We start from the raw sequence: 21548 nt of genomic DNA on the forward strand, positions 1-21548 counted from the left end.
GTGTGTTCCAATTTATTTGTTCAAATGATGTTCTAATTGGCATTGCTAAGCCAGAAAATCAGGAGTAGCAAATGCATGTAGTGAGCTTTTTAGGAAGAAAATTGTGCCATAAAGGTGGATTGTTTTTATGTTAAGTTATAAAGGAGGAGTCATATCAAACAGAAATCCCAGTAAAATAAAATGAAGTAACTATCAGTTCAGTTCAGTCACTCAGTCATGTCCGACTCTTTGCGACCCCATGAATCGCAGCACGCCAGGCCTCCCTGTCCATCACCAACTCCCGGAGTTTACTCAAACTCATGTCCATCGAGTTGGTGATGCCATCCAGCCATCTCATCCTCTGTCATCCCCTTCTCCTCCTGTCCCCAATCCCTCCCAGCATCAGAGTCTTTTCCAATGAGTCAGCTCTTCGCATCAGGTGGCCAAAGTATTGGAATTTCAGCTTCAACATCAGTCTTTCCAATGAATACCCAGGACTGATCTCCTTTACAATGTACTGGTTGGATCTCCTTGCAGTCCAAGCGACCCTCAAGAGTCTTCAACAACACACTTCAAAAGCATCAATTCTTCGGCGCTCAGCTTTCTTCACAGTCCAACTCTCACATCCATACATGACCACTGGAAAAACCATAGCCTTGACTAGATGGGCCTTTGTTGGCAAAGTAATGTCCCTGCTTTTTAATATGCTATCTAGGTTGGTCATAACTTTCCTTCCAAGGAGTAAGCATCTTTTAATTTCATGGCTGCAATCACCATCTGCAGTGATTTTGGAGACCAGCCCCCCAAGAAAAGTCTGACACTGTTTCTACTGTTTCCCCATCTATTTCCCATGAAGTGATGGAACAAGATGCCATGATCTTAATTTTCTAAATGTATTCAGAAGTAACTATAGGGCCCTGCTCTCAACTGCAGGAAACTGACAGTTCCAGGACTGCATACATTGTCCCTCGGGAGAGATTTTTGGAATCAAAGAAGATGTAGCTCATTTACCTGATAGGATCAGGAGCAAAATGACCCAGTTTTCACCATTTTCTGATATGCAGTTTGGGGAAGTGGGTACAAAGTGTGACCTACCTCTGGGCCCCAGGTCAGTGAGCGATGACCATGAGAAAATTTGATCAGTGGCACTTAATGAAAGGAAGAGGGTGGAGGCTAGGACTGACTACATAATGGGCGAGTGGCTTCAGTGTCTCTGGAGTGGCCGTGGATCTCCTGTGCCTCCGCAGAATTCATGTTCTCAGAAGCGTTACTTGATGGGAATTTTTCTGCCTCTCAGTTTTCTTATCAGCAAAATGAAGATAATTATATCTCCATTTGATGCCTTCTACTATATTAAATCTAAATGAATATGGTTCTTTAAATGTGTATTGTACACCATTATTTCCATGATTGTTATGAAAATGAAATCCATCTTACATAACAGATGCTGCCAATTATTGTGTGTAGTGACAAGCAAAAGAATCCTTTATCCTTTTTCCTTCTTATAGTATATTTTCCTTCTGAACAAATTTGAGTAAAAATGTATTTCTAAAAAATACCAACACTGGCACTGCTCAGGGAATCTGCCCTACACACAGGCACTATGGTTTGGAAATGTGGGAAACTGTTTTACCATGAAACATTCTTCCTACCCAATTGTTCAACAACTGAAAATGCACATTTGAGGTGACTTCTTTTCAATCTCCTGAATCATTCCCTTTGTAAATACAATCTGAGGACAGTTAATCCAGCATGTTGAACTGAATGTAATTTAGGGTATGAATCACTCCATTTTAAAGACTGATTTGGGAAATGGGCATGGAAACCATAAAGTGAGAGAAGATTTTGAAAAGTAGTTCAGTGACTAGAAACATTAGACTTTGGGTCTGCAAAAGGGGTAGTAAAGGGTCACAGGGTACACAAGGGGCTGGACATGAAGCAGGAACAGAGATGGGAGGGAGGCAGATAAAGTAACAGTGATTGTGAAGGACTGAAAACAAAAGATTTACATGTCCCAGTTGTGGTCCTAAGTTCTGATCTTTTTATCAACAACAGTAAGACAAGTGAAAAAAGTCTACAAATTGAGCTCTGCGCAGGACTGAGTATGACTTGTTTCTTTGTGAAGCTATATCAAAGGTGAGAGGCCAACTGGGTGTGACTGCAGCCCATGGGCAGTGAGAACAGGTGAGGTCCGAGGTTGGAGTAGTAAAGGCCAGTAGGAGACCAGATTAGATGCTGATCTATGTCTCTTCTCCTTCTCTCTGCCTCTACCCCACCCACTCTCACATGTATCTATTGGTCTACCTCTATATTTATAACATACACTTAGAAAAAAGTACTCCCCATGAGTCTTCCCAGTATGCCAATATTGTTGTACCAGTACTCATGTTGCAGCCTTAATATGCCACAAGGAACCTGATAAATGACTCAGAATTTCTTTCTATTAACAAGGTATGTGAATAACAGATGGGAAAGAGTTTCCCAGGGACAATTAAGGCACAAGATTTGTGCACAGTTATTGCAGCAATCACTGACATTCATGCTATTCTCACCCCTGTTTCAGGTTTTATCTACTAAAAAGTAACAGTTACCAGGACAAAAAGCCAAATTAAATTTTGGAATGAAGGCATAGCTTCTTCTGCTCTGACTCCTTTCCCTTTCTTTGGCAAGGGGACAATAGCATCTTTCTTAGGCTCCTCATCTCAGCAAGTGTCTCAGCCACCCCTCAGGAGTCCTGTGTCAGGGAGCATCTGTGGTCCAGCTGTATATTTCAGGACAGCCTGGAGAGGTCTGGAGATCGCTATGTGTCTTCTTTATAGAGTTGATGCCCAAGTGGCTGGACTGTGAGGTTGTAATATTCAGGGAACTTTTCTGCTTTTTCTCATTCGACTTGGCACTTATTTTTCATTGACTTTTTCCTTCTTTAATTTTCCACAACACCATCTAGAAGATCAGACCTTCACTATGCTTTTGCCTGCATCAGTATAAGGCATGTGAGTTCTCTGATGAATTACAGTTTATGGTGAAATCTTCTCTCTCTTGGACGATGAGGGACTGTGATCAGTGGTCCAGTTTTTGGCTATGAGACCTGTTCAAAAATAAAGAGAATACAGGAGACCCACATAAGATCTTCCATTCATACTAGAGATGGTTTTTTCTTTCCCTGCCTCACTCCCCCAGGCAACAAGGTTATTATGTCAACACAGAAGACTGTCTACTTTTACTTCTGTATCTGGGTCTCAAAAGGGCTTTCCCAGGATTAAAGGTGACTCAGTTCCTGCCCTCAGGGAGTTGGCATTGTCTCCTGACTCCCCTACATTTAACTACATCCTCACAGGCTGTCTGCAACTCCAATGTCCCTTCCAGTACTTGCAGAAGAGTCTCCATCCATGATTCCTTAGGAAACAGAGCCCAAGCAGGTTTTCTTGAATGCGCTTCCCCAGCCCCAGCAGAGGTCACTTTAGCTCAGTGGTCTCCCATTGGTGCAGGAAACTGCACCAATCAGAAACCAGGTTTCTGGTTTCTTCTTTGTCCAGCACTGCACAAGCCTAACTCAAATATTTTTTAGACACTGCCGTCCCTTGGCTAGACTGAGAAATGTTGAATAATTCATGACTTTTGGGAATTAATTTATATATGGATTATATCCCTTTTTACAACAGAGTATGCTATTTATTATGAGATACATAAAGTATCCTGTGATATGCACATGTTTGAAACAGTTCCCCCTTTGTAATTATGAGAAAGTGAAAAATTCTGTTATTTGTAGCTTGTTTTTCATCATTAGGTTCTATCTGCTTTTGGTTTTATTCTTTAAAAAAAACTGCTTTATTGAGGCATACTTGACCACTGAATAACTGCATATACTTAAAATGTACAATTTGATCATTTTTTATATGGGCATACAAAGATGAAATTATGACAGTGAAGGTAAAGAGCAGATGCACGATCCTAAAGTTCCCTAGTGGCCCTATTCTCTGCTCATTTTTAATCCCTCCTATATATCTTCCTACTATGTCCCTCCAACCCCTATTCATCCCAAAGCAGTCACTACTCTGCTTTTTCTTACTATACACTGGTGTGCATTTTCTCTAATATTATGTAAATAGTATCATAGAGTATATAATTTCTCTTGGTTTCTTTGCACATATTTATTTTGGGATTCATCTATGTTGTTATATTTAGTAGTAGTTCATCCTTTGAATTGCTAAGTAGTGTTCCACTGTGCAGCTGTATATCAATTTATTTACTTATTCACCAGTTGATGGACTTTAAAGTTATTTCCAATTACTCTTGTATAAGCTATTATGAACATTCACGTCTAAGCGTTTTTTGTATGGACATAAGGTTTTATTTCTTTTGGATTTTAAGTAGGCAAGGAGATGCTAGGTTATGTGATATGTGTATGCTTAACTTTGGAAGAAATAGTGAAACTGTGTTTTGGGCAGTTGGACCATCTACATTCTTAGCAGCACTGTATGAAGCTCCAATTGCTCCAAAACCTCATTAACACTTGGAATTGCCAGTCATGTTTATTTTAGCCATTCTATTAGGTATGTCGCGGTATCTTATTCCTTTAATTTGCATCTCCCATACTATAATGATTCTGAGCATTTTTTCATGTACTTATTTACCATACATAGGCATACTTTGGTAAAGAGTTCAAATTTTTGGCCCATGTAAAAACAATAAATTTTTGTTTTATTAAATTGTAAGAGTTTATATGTATAGTATACATATTATATATAATATATATATTCTAGATATGGATCTTTTGTTAAATATTTTGCGAAGACTTTCTGCTAGTCTGTGGCTTTTGTATTTTTCTTGAATTTTTCTAACAGTGTCTTTTAAGAAGCAAACAATTTTAATATTATGAAGGTCAGTGTGTTGAAATTTTTCAAAAATAACTTCTTTGACATATGAGTGATGTACAAAAACCAGTATGCATTTAATGTATAAAGCTTGATAAGTTTTGGGGGAAAATATAGTCTTGAAACCATCACCATAATCAATGTCATAAACATACTGGTTATGTCCAAAAGTTTTCTCTTGCTCTCCTTATTTTTAAAATTTTATTTATTTATTTTTTGTGATAGGAATACTTTAAATATATTCTCTTAGTAATTTTTAAAGTGCTCAGTACAATATTGTTAACTAAGGATATGCCTATTATATGTTTTCATGGGTATAGTAAGGTTGCCTTCCAAACCGGCTCTAACAAGGCACATCGCTGCTGCTTCCCTTCCCCAGCAAGGACACACTGCACAGGCGCAGCCTGGTCTGTCCCAGTGTGTGTCTCTCAGGACGCAGTAGTACACAGCGGTGTCTCTCATGGTGATCTGGGGCAGAACCAAGATGCTGGACTTTCTGTCTTTGGCGATGCTCAGAGAGGCCATCTTATTTGTCACGTTGTTGTTCAGACCATGAATCAAGTACTCTGGACCCTGGTGGGGAATCTGTCGATACCAATATACATGCTCACGTCCACTGATTGTGGAGTGATTACAGGGCAAGTGCACAGGTTCTTCTTCAGCGCCCTCTGCTGAGTTTGGCTGTGTGGTCTTAGAATCTCCCAATATACCTGGGGTATTGAGAAACAATCAATTAGCTCAGGATTGTCAAATCAGGGTGCGCCTAAAGGGCAGGTTCACAAACACTGCCAGAATTCCCTGCTCTGGCTTTGCCCTGTCCATGAGGATTTTCAAATTTGTTGCACAGGACAAGATAAGTATTACTAGTATTTATTACTGAGCTACTTAGAGCCACAAAGCCAAAGATAAATTGTTGTTTTCCGTGACCCTTGGATTCAATGAAGCCCCAGACTCCTTACAGTCTGAAAACTGAGACTCAGGAGATCTTCTGTGAGTAGAGGATGTGATAGCCTCTTACAGTGATGATCAGGGTCTCTAGACAAACACACAGACACAGAGAAACACAGAGAAGCACATTCTTCCCTGTAGTTTGGTAAAGCACAGTGGGAGAAGTGAAAGCAGCAGACATCTGTCTTTGTCTTTAGCCATGAAAGTCATTCTTTCTTAGGTCCAGATCACTTACCCAAAGCTAGGAGAAGAGTTATTCCTGTCACCAGTCTCATAGTTGAAGCCCCAGGCCTCAGCGCTCAGGATCTGTGTCTGAGCCTAAGTTGGGAGAGGTCCCAAGTGCCAAATCAGCAGCCACGTGCACAGCCCACACCAGGCAGCTCACTGGGGTGCTCCCCAGCCAGGCGTCAGCTGTTTCTTGATTGGGGCTACTCCCGTGCCCAGGACTAAACACAAATCTCAAAAGAGACTGATAATATTTCCCCAATGTTAAGCCATAATGCAGAAAGTTTACATTAAGGTTATTTTCAAAGTTCAAACATAAATAGTCTATGTCTGTGTGAGCATATTTCAGATGAACATTGTTGAATTCCTCTGGTCTTGGCCCAGGAACCAATGACTTGTATGGTACTTACTCCTATTTCACTTGGGTCCTTTATAAAGCATAGTTACTAGTCTCGTTGCTCATGACTTGGGGTGAAATGAATTGAGGATAGTAGGAGAAAAGAAGAGAGGAAAAGAGGGGAAAATAAAATTTGGAAAGGGAAATGAAATGAAGCCATCTTATAAGAGAGACAAAAATAACCATAAAGCTATTTCTGTTATCCCCCAAAATGGTTATTATTTTTTTTTAATTTTTTATTAGTTGGAGGCTAATTACTTCACAACATTTCAGTGGGTTTTGTCATACATTGATATGAATCAGCCATAGATTTACACGTATTCCCCATCCCGATCCCCCCTCCCACCTCCCTCTCCACCCGATTCCTCTGGGTCTTCCCAGTGCACCAGGCCCGAGCACTTGTCTAATGCATCCCACCTGTGCTGGTGACCTGTTTCACCATAGATAATATACATGCTGTTCTTTTGCAACATCCCACCCTCACCTTCTCCCACAGAGTTCAAAAGTCTGTTCTGTACTTCTGTGTCTCTTTTTCTGTTTTGCATATAGGGTTATCATTACCATCTTTCTAAATTCCATATATATTTGTTAGTATGCTGTAATGTTCTTTATCTTTCTGGCTTACTTCACTCTGTATAAGGGGCTCCAGTTTCATCCATCTCATTAGGACTGGTTCAAATGAATTCTTTTTAACGGCTGAGTAATATTCCATGGTGTATATGTACCACAGCTTCCTTATCCATTCGTCTGCTGATGGGCATCTAGGTTGCTTTCATGTCCTGGCTATTATAAATAGTGCTGTGATGAACATTGGAGTGCACGTGTCTCTTTCAGATCTGGTTTCCTCAGTGTGTATGCCCAGAAGTGGGATTGCTGGGTCATATGGCAGTTCTATTTCCAGTTTTTTAAAGAATCTCCAACACTGTTTTCCATAGCGGCTGTACTAGCTTGCATTCCCACCAACAGTGTAAGAGGGTTCCCTTTTCTCCACACCCTCTCCAGCATTTATTGTTTGTAGACTTTTGGATAGCAGCCATCCTGACTGGCGTGTAATGGTACCTCATTGTGGTTTGGATTTGCATTTCTCTGATAATGAGTGATGTTGAGCATCTTTTCATGTGTTTGTTAGCCATCTGTATGTCTTCTTTGGAGAAATGTCTGTTTAGTTCTTTGGCCCATTTTTTGATTGGGTCATTTATTTTTCTGGAATTGAGCTTCAGGAGTTGCTTGTATATTTTTGAGATTAGTCCTTTGTCTGTTTCTTCATTTGCTATTATTTTCTCCCAATCTGAGGGCTGTCTTTTCACCTTACTTATAGTTTCCTTCGTAGTGCAAAAGCTTTTAAGTTTCATTAGGTCCCATTTGTTTAGTTTTGCTTTTATTTCCAATATTCTGGGAGGTGGGTCATAGAGGATCTTGCTGTGATTTATGTCGGAGAGTGTTTTGCCTATGTTCTCCTCTAGGAGTTTTATAGTTTCTGGTCTTACATTTAGATCTTTAATCCATTTTGAGTTTATTTTTGTGTATGGTGTTAGAAAGTGTTCTAGTTTCATTCTTTTACAAGTGGTTGACCAGTTTTCCCAGCACCACTTGTTAAAGAGGTTGTCTTTTTTCCATTGTATATCCTTGCCTCCTTTGTCAAAGATAAGGTGTCCATAGGTTCGTGGATTTATCTCTGGGCTTTCTATTCTGTTCCATTGATCTATATTTCTGTCTTTGTGCCAGTACCATACTGTCTTGATGACTGTGGCTTTGTAGTAGAGCCTGAAGTCAGGCAGATTGATTCCTCCAGTTCCATTCTTCTTTCTCAAGGTTGCTTTGGCTATTCGAGGTTTTTTGTATTTCCATACAAATTGTGAAATTATTTGTTCTAGTTCTGTGAAAAATACCGTTGGTAGCTTGATAGGGATTGCATTGAATCTATAGATTGCTTTGGGTAGAATAGCCATTTTGACAATATTGATTCTTCCAATCCATGAACACGGTATGTTTCTCCATCTGTTTGTGTCCTCTTTGATTTCTTTCATCAGTGTTTTATAGTTTTCTATGTATAGGTCTTTTGTTTCTTTAGGTAGATATACTCCTAAGTATTTTATTCTTTTCGTTGCAATGGTGAATGGTATTGTTTCCTTAATTTCTCTTTCTGTTTTTTCATTGTTAGTGTATAGGAATGCAAGGGATTTCTGTGTGTTAATTTTATATCCTGCAACTTTACTATATTCATTGATTAGCTCTAGTAATTTTCTGGTAGAGTCTTTAGGGTTTTCTATGTAGAGGATCATGTCATCTGCAAACAGTGAGAGTTTCACTTCTTCTTTTCCTATCTGGATTCCTTTTAACTTCTTTTTCTGCTCTGATTGCTGTGGCCGAACTTCCAACACTATGTTGAATAGTAGTGGGTGAGAGTGGGCACCCTTGTCTTGTTCCTGATTTCAGGGGAAATGCTTTCAATTTTTCACCATTGAGGGTGATGCTTGCTGTGGGTTTGTCATATATAGCTTTTATTATGTTGAGGTATGTTCCTTCTATTCCTGCTTTTTGGAGAGTTTTAATCATAAATGAGTGTTGAATTTTGTCAAAGGCTTTCTCTGCATCTATTGAGATAATCATATGGTTTTTATCTTTCAATTTGTTATGTGGTGTATTACATTGATTGATTTGCAGATATTAAAGAATCCTTGCATTCCTGGGATAAAGCCCACTTGGTCATGGTGTATGATTTTTTTTAATATGTTGTTGGATTCTGTTTGCTAGAATTTTGTTAAGGATTTTTGCATCTATGTTCATCAGTGATATTGGCCTGTAGTTTTCTTTTTTTGTGGCATCTTTGTCTGGTTTTGGAATAAGGGTGATGGTGGCCTCATAGAATGAGTTTGGAAGCTTACCTTCATCTGCAATTTTCTGGAAGAGTTTGAGTAAGATAGGTGTTAGCTCTTCTCTAAATTTTTGGTAGAATTCAGCTGTGAAGCCATCTGGTCCTGGGCTTTTGTTTGCTGGAAGATTTTTGATTACAGTTTCGATTTCCTTGCTTGTGATGGGTCTGTTAAGATCTTCTATTTCTTCCTGGTTCAGTTTTGGAAGGTTATACTTTTCTAAGAATTTGTCCATTTCATCCAAGTTGTCCATTTTATTGGCATAGAGCTGCTGGTAGTAGTCTCTTATGATCCTTTGTATTTCAGTGTTGTCTGTCGTGATCTCTCCATTTTCATTTCTAATTTTGTTGATTTGGTTCTTCTCCCTTTGTTTCTTAATGAGTCTTGCTAACGGTTTGTAAATTTTGTTTATCTTTTCAGAAAACCAGCTTTTACCTTTGTTGATTTTTGCTATGGTCTCTTCTGTTTCTTTTGCATTTACTTCTGCCCTAATTTTTAAGATTTCTTTCCTTCTACTAACCCTGGGGTTCTTCATTTCTTCCTTCTCTACTTGCTTTAGGTGTAGAGTTAGGTTATTTATTTGACTTTTTTCTTGTTCCCTGAAGTAAGCCTGTAATTCTATGAACCTTCCCCTTAGCACTGCTTTTACAGTGTCCCATAGGTTTTGAGTTGTTGTGTTTTCATTTTCATTCGTTTCTATGCATATTTTGATTTCTTTTTTGATTTCTTCCATGATTTGTTGGTTATTCAGAAGCGTGTTATTTAGCCTCCATATGGTGGAATTTTTAATAGTTTTTTTTTTTTTTCCTGTAATTGAGATCTAATCTTACTGCATTGTGGTCAGAAAGATGACTGGAGTGATTTCAATTTTTTTGAATTTACCAAGACTAGTTTTATGGCACAGGATGTGATCTATTCTGGAGAAGGTTCCGTGTGCACTTGAGAAAAAGGTGAAGTTGATTGTTTTGGGGTGAAATGTCCTATAGATATCAATTAGGTCTAGCTGGAGTATTGTGTCATTTAAAGTTTGTGTTTCCTTGTTAATTTTCTGTTTAGTTGATCTATCCATAGTTGTGAGTGGGGTATTAAAGTCTCCCACTATTATTGTGTTATTGTTGATTTCCCCTTTCATACTCATTAGCATTTCCCTTACATATTGTGGTGCTCCTATGTTGGGTGCATATATATTTATAATTGTTATATCTTCTTCTTGGATTGATCCTTTGATCATTATTTAGTGTCCTTCTTTGTCTCTTTTCACAGCCTTTACTTTAAAGTCTATTTTATCTGATATGAGTATTGCAAATCCTGCTTTCTTTTGGTCCATTTGCATGAAATATTTTTCTCCAGCCCTTCACCTTCAGTCTGTATGTGTCCCTTGTTTTGAGGTGGGTCTCTTGTAGACAGCATATATAGGGGTCTTGCTTTTGTATCCATTCAGCCAGTCTTTGGTTTTTGGTTGGGACATTCAACCCATTTACATTTAAGGTAATTATTGATAGGTATGGTCCTGTTGCCATTTACTTTGTTGTTTTGGGTTTGCGTTTATACAACATTTCTGTGTTTCCTGTCTAGAGAAGATCCTTTAGCATTTGTTGAAGAGCTGGTTTGGTGGTGTTGAATTCTCTCAGCTTTTGCTTGTCTGTAAAGCTTTTGAATTCTCCTTCATATCTGAATGAGATCCTTGCTGGGTACAGTAATCTGGGTTGTAGGTTATTCTCTTTCATTACTTTAAGTATGTCCTGCCATTCCCTTCTGGCCTGAAGAGTTTCTATTGATAGATCAGCTGTTATCCTTATGGGAATCCCTTTCTGTGTTATTTGTTGTTTCTCCCTTGCTGCTTTTAATATTTGTTCCTTGTGTTTGATTTTTGTTAATTTGATTAATATGTGTCTTGGGGTGTTTCGCCTTGGGTTTATCCTGTTTGGGACTCTCTGGGTTTCTTGGACTTGTGTAACTATTTCCTTCCCCGGTTTGGGGAAGTTTTCAGCTGTTATCTCCTCGAGTATTTTCTCATGGCCTTTCTTTTTGTATCTTCTTCTGGGACTCCTATGATTCAAATGTTGGGGCATTTCACATTGTCCCAAAGGTCCCTGAGGTTGTCCTCATTTCTTTTGATCGTTTTTTCTTTTTCCCTCTCTGCTTCATTTACTTCCACCATTTTATCTTCTACCTCACTTATCCTATCTTCTGCCTCCGTTATTCTACTGTTGGTTCCCTCCAGAGTGTTTTTGATCTCATTTATTGCATTATTCATTTTTAATTGGCTCTTTTTCATTTCTTCTGTGTCCTTGTTAAACATTTCTTGCATCTTCTAAATCCTTGTCTCCAGGCTATTTATCTGTAAGTCCATTTTGTTTTCAAGATTTTGGATCATTTTTATTATCATTATTATAAACTCTTTTTCAGGTAGATTCCCTAGCTCCTCCTCTTTTGTTTGGCTTGGTGGCCATTTTTCATGTTCTTTTACCTGCTGGGTATTTCTCTGCCTTTTCATCTTGTTTAGATTGCTGTGTTTGGAGTGGCCTTTCTGTATTCTGGCGGTCTGTGGTTCCTTTTTATTGTGGAGGTTTTTCCCAGTGGGTGGGGTTGTACGATTGGCTTGTCAAGGTTTCCTGGTTAGGGAAGCTTGCGTCGGTGTTCTGGTGCGTGGACCTGGATTTCTTCTCTCTGGAGTGCAATGGAATGTCCAGTAGTGCATTTTGAGATGAGTCTATGTGTTTGGTGTGACTTTGGGCAGCCTGTATATTGATACTGAGGGCTATGTTCCTGCGTTGCTGGAGAATTTGTGTGGTATGTCTTGCTCTGGAACTTATTGACTCTTGGGTGGTGGTTGGTTTCAGTGTAGGTATGGAGGCTTTTGGATGATCTCTTATTACTTAATGTTCCCTGTAGTCAGGAGTTTTCTGGTGTTCTCAGTTTTGGGGCTTAAGTCTCTTGCCTCTGGATTTCAGTCTTATTCTTCCAGTAGCCTCAAGATTTCTCCAACTATACAGCACTGATAATAAAACTTCTAGGTTAATGGTGAAAAGATTCTCCACTGTGAGGGACACCCAGAGAGGTTCACAGAGTTACATGAAGAAAAGGAGAGGGAGGAAGGAGATAGAGATGAGCAGGAGGAGAAAAAGGGAGACTCAAGAGGAGAGAGACAGATCTAGGTTGTACTCTGTTCCCTAAGTATTCTCCATAGCCCAGAACACCCACAGAGATTCACAAAATTGGATTGAGAAGAGAAGGGGGAGGGAGGAAATAGAGGTGATCTGGGGGAGAAAAAGGAGAGTCAAAAGGGGGAGAGAGTAGTCATCACACTCCTGAATAAAAATATTGGATTCTCAAATGTCCAAAATTGATATCAAATACTGAAAAACAAAGATTAAAAATATAGAGTAGAGGTTAGACTCTTAAAAATATAATATTAAAAACAAAAACACACAGAAATAAGAAATATATATGCAGTTTGCTTTAAAAATAGGGTCTTTTTTTTTGCAAGGTTATAGTGAAATGAAAATGAAAATTAAGGAGTAATAGAGGACTTTAAAATAAAATATAATAAAAAGAATCTAGATCTAACTCCAGAGACCAGTCTTATGTGCACTCCACTAAGACTGCTTGCATGATAATTGAAGCAATATGAGCAGATGAAATTTTCAAAGAATAGTATACAGATTGAGAAGAAAGAGGCCCTAAGCAGTAGGAATGCTCTTGATGTGGGATGGGTAAAGCAGAATAGGAGATCTTGCAAGGGATCTCCCAGAAATTAAAGTTTAAAGTTGGGGTACTGTGTGCCAGGAACACAAAGGTCTCCAAAAGAGTGGCAAGCACTGCAGAGAATGGCTGCTCGAATGTGGTCTGTAGGTGGGTAGCATTTGCGTCACCAGGGAGCTACTCTGACTTCAGAATCTCAGGCTCAACCCAAAATTCCTGTGCCAGAATCTGCATTTTAATAATATTCCTGTGCACATTAAAATTTGAGAAATACTTGTCTAGATGAAAGAGGTTAAAAACATCTTTTGGATTTAAAAATAAAGAAATCATTGGTGATTTTTAAGAAAACAGATTTTAGAAAGTATTGGGAGAAAAAACACAAGTGAATGGAGTGAAAAAGAGGTGACAGAGTGTAAGCAGTTATATGATTAGGGCTTTTAAACAATAACCAGGGAGTAAAAGATAGATTGGTTGCAGGAGTGGTATGTATGGGGTTTGGGGGAATATGAAATATTTTTTTCTGAGATGAGAAAGCTTGAATATTTTAAATGAGTCCTAAAAAATCAGACTATAGAATTTGGATGATCAGTGGCCTAAGGTGCCATAGAAATCAGAAAAAATGGTGTCGGTGAAGTATTTAGGCAGAGATACTACTTCAAAGTAAAAGAGATACCTGTTTCATTATTATGGGAGGGAAGGTGAATTACAAGTGTAAAAGCAGAATGTTTTATGAGATGCAGAAAGTTGAAGATTCATTTAAATATACTGAAATGAAGTTGGGCTCTATGGTCCTTGCCTCCCATGTCCTCAGCCTGCCCTTGTCTATGAGAAAACTTTAGCCAAAGAAGAAGCTTAATCAGACATCCCCTGTAAAGTCACATGCAAAGAGAGCTGACCCCCCTGTTTCAGCAAAGAGAAACTGAAAGTTTCTGAGAACTTTCAGAAATCAGTTTCCTCACTGTGTACTGCTGCTGTTCAACTTGCGAGAGATTGGGATGGCAACCCATGGGAGGAAAAGCACTTTGGTTAGAAATTTTTTATATAAAATTTCAATTAAAAAATTTAAAACTTTCAAATGGAAAGAAACAAAAGTTCTTAGCTTTGTTTAATGGTGAAACTATTATCATTCTGTCTTGCTTGACTGCTTTCCTCTCCTTCTGCATTTTTTTCTGATTAAGTTTATTCTTTGGAATTCAGGGAAAGCCCAAGAGGCTAATTGTTTTCTTTGCACAAGAAGCAACAGAAGGTGGGTATTGGGAGTCTGTTTCAGAAAGACCCTATAGAACCCTGCTGGGTTTCATATTGTGTGTGTGTGTGTGTATGTGTATGCCCTCTTGTGTGCCAAGCATGGTTCAGGTCTGGAGGATGCAGTAGTAAAGAGATATTAATGCCTACAGTTCAGTAGGAAGAGAGAAAAATGAATTTTGTTTTGAGAAAAAAATAATTTTAAGAGTAATAAGTACTATAAACACAACACAATACTATATTGAGACAGAGTTGCTCTTGGGGTGAGGAAGGGCATCTGCTCTAAGTAGGATATGGAGGGGATGCTCCACTCTGATACTTACTATACAACACCAGGCAAAATACTGAGCCCCCTTCAAGTTCAATTTCCTTTCCTGTAAGTAGTCAGTATCTTTCTGCTGGGCACTGGTCTCAGCACTGACACTTATTATCTCATTCACTTCTCATGAGAAGTCTGCATGGTAGATTCTATCAATATCCTATCAATATCTAACATTGTAGATATGAGAAAACTAAAGCAAAAAATCATAAAGTCATTTTCCCAAGATACTCAACTAATGAGTGGTAGATCTAGAAATACAAACCAAGTCTTCAGTCTCAAGCACTGCCACATTGCCTCCCTAAAGGTGATCTGATCCAACCTTGAAGTGTTCCAATAAGAATTAAGTAGGAACACACATTCAAAGCACTCAACATAATACCTTCCCTAACTTAGATATTCAATCAGCTGCAGCAATGTGCAGAATCTTGGGAGTGGGGTTGGTAGACAGAATCTGAAATTGCAGAATAATCTATCCACAAGATAAAGTTCAATATTTTTCAATATTTTCAATATTTTTCATAATTTTCAATATTTTCAATATTTTTTCAATATTTTCATTATTTCAATATTTACAATATTTTTCAATATTTTCAATATCTTCAATATCTTCAATGTTTTCAATATTTTCAATATTTTCCCATTTTTTAATACTTTCAATATTTTCAATATTTCAATATTTTCCATATTTTCCATATTTTCAATATTTTCCATATTACCAATATTTTTCATATTTCAATATTTTCCATATTATCAATATTTTTCAATATTTTAAATATTTTCCAATATTTTTCATATTTTCCATATTTTCCATATTTTCCATATTTTTAATATTTTCAATATTATCAATATTTTCAATATTTTTCATACTTTTCAATATTTTCCACATTTTCCATATTTTTCAATATTTTTCAATATTTCCCATATTTTCAATATTTTTTAATATTTTCAATATTTTCAATATTTTTCAATATTTTCCAATATTTTCAATATTTTCCAAAATTTTCAATATTTTCAATATTTTCCATATTATCAATATTTTTCAATATTTTCAATACTTTCAATATTTTCAATATTTTCCAATATTTTCCATATTTTTCAATATTTTCAATACTTTCAATATTTTCCAATATTTTCAATATTTTCCATATTTTCCATATTTTTCAATATTTTCCAATATTTTCCACATTTTCAGTATTTTTCAATATTTTCAATATTTTCCAATATTTTCAATATTTTCTAATATTTTCAATATTTTCAATATTTTTCATACATTTCAATATTTACCATATTTTCAATATTTTCCATATTTTCAATATTTTCCAATATTTTCAATGTTTTCCATATTTTCCATATTTTCAATATTTTTCAATGTTTTCAATATTATCAATATTTTTCAATATTTTCCCATCTTTCAGTAGTTTCAATATTTTCAATATTTTCCAATATTTTTAATATTTTCAATATCTTTCATAGTTTTCAATATTTTCCACATTTTCAATATTTTCAATGTCTTCAATATTTTTCAATATTTTCCCATCTTTCAATACTTTCAATATTTTCAATATTCTTAATATTTTTCAATATTTTCAATATTTTCCCATTTTTTAATACTTTCAGTATTTTAAATATTTTTCAATATTTTCCAATATTTTCAAGATTTTCAAGATTTTTCAATATTTTCAATATTTTCCATGACTTCAATATTTTTCAATTTTTTTCAATATTTTCCCCATCTTTCAATACTTTCAATGTTTTCAATATTCTTAATATTTTCAATATTTTCCATATCTTCAATATTTTTCAATATTTTCCAAATTTCCAATATTTTCAATATCTTCAGTATTTTTCAATATTTTCAGTATTTTTCAATATTTTCAATATTTTTCAATACTTTCAATATTTTCCATATTTTCAATATTTTTCAATATTTTCAATATAATCAATATTTTTCAATATTTTCAATACTTTCAATACTTTCCATATTTTCCATATTTTCCATATTTTCCCCTCTTTCAATACTTTCAATATTTTCAATATTTTTCATACTTTTCAATATTTTCCATATTTTCAATATTTTTCAATATTTTCCACATTTTCAATATTTTCAATATTTTTCAATATTTTCAATATTTTCAATTTTTTCAATATTTTCCAATATTTTAAAGATTTTCAAGATTTTTCAATATTTTCATTATCTTCAGTATTTTTCAATATTTTCAGTATTTTTCAATATTTTCAATATTTTTCATACTTTTCAATACTTTCAACATTTTTTAATATTTTTCAATACTTTTGATATTTTTCATACTTTTCAATATTTTCAATATTATCAATATTTTTCAATATTTTCAATACTTCAATATTTTCCATATTTTCAATATTTTCATTGTTTTCAATATTTTTCAATATTTTCAATATTTTTCAATTTTTTTCAATACTTTCAATATTTTCCATATTTTCATTATTTTTCAATATTTTCCATATTTTCAACATTTTCTGAGATATATGTGTGTGCATGTGTGCTCATTCATGACTGACTCTTTGCAATGTATGGACTGTGGCCTGCCAGGCTCTTCCGTTCATGGAATATTCCAGGTAAGAATACTGCAGCAGGTGGTTATTTCTTACTCCAGGGGGTCTTCCATAACCAAGGGTCAAACCAGCATCTTTGTGGCTCCTGCATTGCCAGGTGGGTTCTTTACCAGCTCAGCCACCAGGGAAGCCCTTTCTGACGTATATGTAGTAGTTTACCTGGCAGATTTCATGTGTTATCATAAGTATCCATGGTCTATCATGTTCTTATTACTATTAATGAGAAATTAATTCATTAGGGTGTTATTTTGAGAGATTGGGTACCATAATATAGAATGGAGTGGATATACAAAGCAGTGTTTTCTGCAATTGTTTATTTTTTTCCCATGATTGACTCTTGCTCCCACTTCTCTGGATATTTCCATACTACAAGAAAAGACAGAGCAGTACATACTTACTTGCCAGAGAAGAAACTCCCAACTTGTGCAACAATTCCAAGCTTTCTTTTCAAGGTAGCCTCTTACTCTCCAGCCATAATCAGGCCATGTGTTGTATTTGTCATTTGAAGTCAATCACTTTCACATCCGGCAGGCCGAAGAAGAAGAAGGAAAAAAAAAAAAAAACCAGCCAGTTTTGCCGAATCCTCTTTGTCCCCATTTCTGCATAGTGACGTTTACTGAGTGGTTCAGCAATGACAGCTTCTATTGTGATTATGCTTTTGCTGGCCAAATTCTTGGCTTTCTCTGCCCACCGAAGCCAAATAAAAAGGACAGAGGCAGAATTTGGAGGAAATAGAAAGGTGGCTTTAAGAATACTGGAGTAGGTTGCCATTCCCTTCTCCAGGGGATCTTCCTGACCCAAGCATCAAACCTGTGGATTCTTTACCATCTGAATGACAAGGCAAGGGCTCACAGTCGGGAGTCGGTGATGAGGAACAAAGGTGATAGTAGGATCTTGATTTTCTTTTCTTTTTCATTTATTTTTATTAGTTGGAAGCTAATTACTTTACAATATTGTAGTGGTTTTTGCCATACATTGACTTGAATCAGCCATGGATTTACATGTATTCCCCATCCTGAACCCCCCTCCCACCTCCCTCCCCATCCCATCCCTCTGGGTCATCCCAGTGCACCAGCCCTGAGCACTTGTCTCATGCATCCGACCTGGAGGGGTGATCTGTTTCACACTTGATGATATACATGTTTCGATGCTGTTCTCTCAGATCATCCCACCGTCGCCTTCTCCCATAGAGTCCAAAAGTCTGTTCTATACATCTGTGTCTCTTTTTCTGTCTTGCATATAGGGTTATTGCTATCATCTTTCTAAATTCCATATATATGTGTTAGTATACTGTATTGGTGTTTATCTTTCTGGCTTGCTTCACTCTGTATAATGGGTTCCAGTTTCATCCATCTCATTAGAACTGATTCAAATGTATTCTTTTTAATGGCTGAGTAATATTCCATGGTGTATATGTACCACAGCTTCCTTATCCATTCATCTGCTGATGGGCATCTAGGTTGCTTCCATGTCCTGGCTATTATAAACAGTGCTGCGATGAACATTGGGGTGCACGTGTCTCTTTCAGTTCTGGTTTCCTCAGTGTGTATGCCCAGGAGTGGGATTGCTGGGTCATATGGCAGTTCTATTTCCAGTTTTTAAAGAAATCTCCACATTGTTCTCCACAGTGGCTGTACTAGTTTGCATTCCCACCAACAGGGTAAGAGGGTTCCCTTTTCTCCATACCCTCTTCAGCATTTATTGCTTGTAGACTTTTATTTCTTCCTCTTGCATTGTTTCAAAGATAGCCATAGCCTGGCATCTGTAACCCAGCAGTTGAGTCTGGCAGTTAGGTGGCTCTGCGGCCTTCTTTCTGATTGTAACTGCAAAGGGAAGAGTGTTGTAAGGGAAAACACTAGATAGGAGATGTATTTAGCATAAAGACAAAGGAGAAAATGTAAATTGTAGCTCCTACAGAGTTAGGGAGCAGTAAAGCAAATTTACAGATATGCAGAGTCAGGAGCAGTTAAGGCAAAGCAAAACAAAACAAAAAAACAACTAGGAATGTTCACACCTTTCCCTACTGAGACTTCTTGGAATCTCTATCAGGGCTTCCCTGATAGCTCAGTTGGTAAAGTATCCACCTGCAATGCAGGAGACCCTGGTTCATCTCCTGTGTTGGGAAGATCCTCTGGAGAAGGGATAGGCTACCCACTCCAGTATTCTTGGGCTTCCCTGCTGGTTCAGCTGGTAAAGAATGTGCCCGCAATGCAGGAGACCTGGGTTCAATCTCCGGGTTGGGAAGATCCCCTGGAAAAGGAAAAGACTACCCGCTCCAGTTTTCTGCCCTGGAGAATTCCATGGACTACAGTCCATGCGGTTGCAAAGAGTTGGACACGACTGAGTGACTTTCACTTCACTTTAGCAATGTTCAGGCCTGCTCATTGTTTTCTTGATCTTCTTTGTTCTCAGGAAAGGGAACAGAAAAAAAAAACCTCATTCCTCTTTTTTCCTTTTCACTGCACCAGGCTTCCTGGCAGTTTAACCCATGATCACTGGAGGGGAGCAGCGAGGCCAGTGTAAGCATCATAAGATGTTTGAGCAGGACACCAGCTGGCAGAGCTTTAGCTTTCATTCTTGATTCATGCAGTGTGTTACAGCCTGATTCTCGGGGTGGGGGGTGGGAATAGAAAGATTTAGATAAAGGATTCATTTTCATGCTCATAAGAAGCTAGTTTAAAAGTGTTACTAGTTTGAAAATATTTGCTTCCTTTTAACACTTTAAAAATGTTCTCCCTTGGTGACTTCTATTGCATCTGACATGAAATCAAGCATCATTCTTAATGATATTTCCCAGAATACAGTCTATCAATTTTCCCTGTTTATTGGCAAGATTATTTCCACTTAAATAGATCCTTGGATTTGCCTTCAATACCCTTTGAACTTCTGTCAAAACCACAGTGGAAGACTTGCAGAATGGCTTATTCACCTTGATGACTTTCCACATAGCATTGCTCCTATGTAAGGAGCTTGTTTTATAGGAAGTCAAGTGTGGCAGTGAGTGAAGGTGCTTGTTATGAGCAAAAATGTTATGGAATGGGTAATAGAAAAGGTAGTTATAAATACTACCAACAATCATGTGGTCATTTGCAGTAGCAAAAACTGTAATAGTCAGAAATGGAGCATTTCCTGCCATATCAGTAAACAAGGATATCACAGTCATCAACAACTGCAGCCCAATGTGTGCTCCTGAGCCTAAGGGCACTCAGGAAGGAGAAGAATATCTGTGATCTAACAACCATCAGAACTGCAGTCACTCCCTACCAGGAGCCTAAAGGATCTCAGGATGTAAGAAACACAGATATTGGCCCCAGGACAGCTGAGGTGAATAGTAAAAGAATGACTTCAGTGAGCCCAGACTCTTTCATCTTCCCATGCATAGAAAAGAGCTAGACTCCTTGACTTGAGATATCCGTTTTTCTTTAATTAACAGTAATCTTTTGATGTTCAGACTACCTGCATTTTGTTGCAAAACTTCTATACAACCTGGATCCTTTGCTCACCTCCTTAGAGCAGTTCTTTCAGGGTTTCTTGAACATATTATCTCCCAGGCTTGAAGTCCTAAAAATTCTCACCAGATAAAACATAACTCTCAACTTCTGGTTGTGAATATTTTTTAAGTTGATAGTAGTTATGACAATCTCTTTTTCAGTTTGATGTGAATATGTTTATGTATACAGTAACCATTTTTAAATCTCTCCCCCAGTTGCCTGCCTATGGAAACATATGATGTGCAAAATACAAGTTAGTCTTGTATCTGATTGTATCTCAGTAGTTAAGATGCAGGATCCAATGGGACAGTGTGGGTGAGGGATAAAAGAAAAGAATAACACCCAAAAATGGATAAGTGAACTTGGTATCCCTTGAAGAGGGTATGGCAACCCCTCCAGTATTCTTGCCTGGAGAATCCCATGGACAGAGGAGCCTGGTGGGCTACAGTACATAGGGTCATGAAGAGTTGGATGTGGCTGAAGCAACTTAGGATGCATGCACAAACCTGGTATACTCTTTTCAGGAGAAGGTTACAGTGATTTTGGTCGAATGGGGAGTAATTGCATCGTATTAACAGGAAGCATAGTTTTGCTGTTTTCTTTATTTGAAAGTGTGTTGTTAATAGAGGTATAGATGGATGACCAGTTGACATAGAAGGTACTGGAATAGCTTTGTAGTGTCTCTACTAGCTGGAAATCTATGACTCAGAATTTGTTTCCCTGTATTGTTCTGGGTTAGGGTTGGCCATAAAAATGATACTGCAAGGTTTAGAAGGTAGTTGTCATGAAGTAGCCACATTTTTTTATGTCCTGCTGGTTGGTGCAGGGCTCCAGCCACTGTGCAACTCACACGTGTTGCTGCTGATCTGCTAACTCATCTTATTCTTGACTTACAAC

General features: G+C 37.3%; 2 gene segments (V, D, J or C); both read right to left on the reverse strand.

Moving 5' to 3' along the window:
- Positions 1-5132: 5132 nt before the first annotated feature.
- LOC122444224 lies at positions 5133-6076 on the reverse strand. The segment is given in 2 exon segments: positions 5133-5563; positions 6037-6076. Coding segments are annotated over 2 exon segments (471 nt in total).
- A 17-nt stretch (positions 6077-6093) lies between these two features.
- LOC122444225 overlaps positions 6094-21548 on the reverse strand; it is a 59813-nt gene continuing 44358 nt past the window's right edge. Inside the window, 1 exon segment of the V gene segment in view lies at positions 6094-6270. Coding sequence covers positions 6094-6270 — 177 coding nt within the window.

Source organism: Cervus canadensis, chromosome 6, assembly GCF_019320065.1.
Source record: "Cervus canadensis isolate Bull #8, Minnesota chromosome 6, ASM1932006v1, whole genome shotgun sequence".
In the NCBI taxonomy this organism is placed as follows: Eukaryota; Metazoa; Chordata; class Mammalia; order Artiodactyla; family Cervidae; genus Cervus; species Cervus canadensis.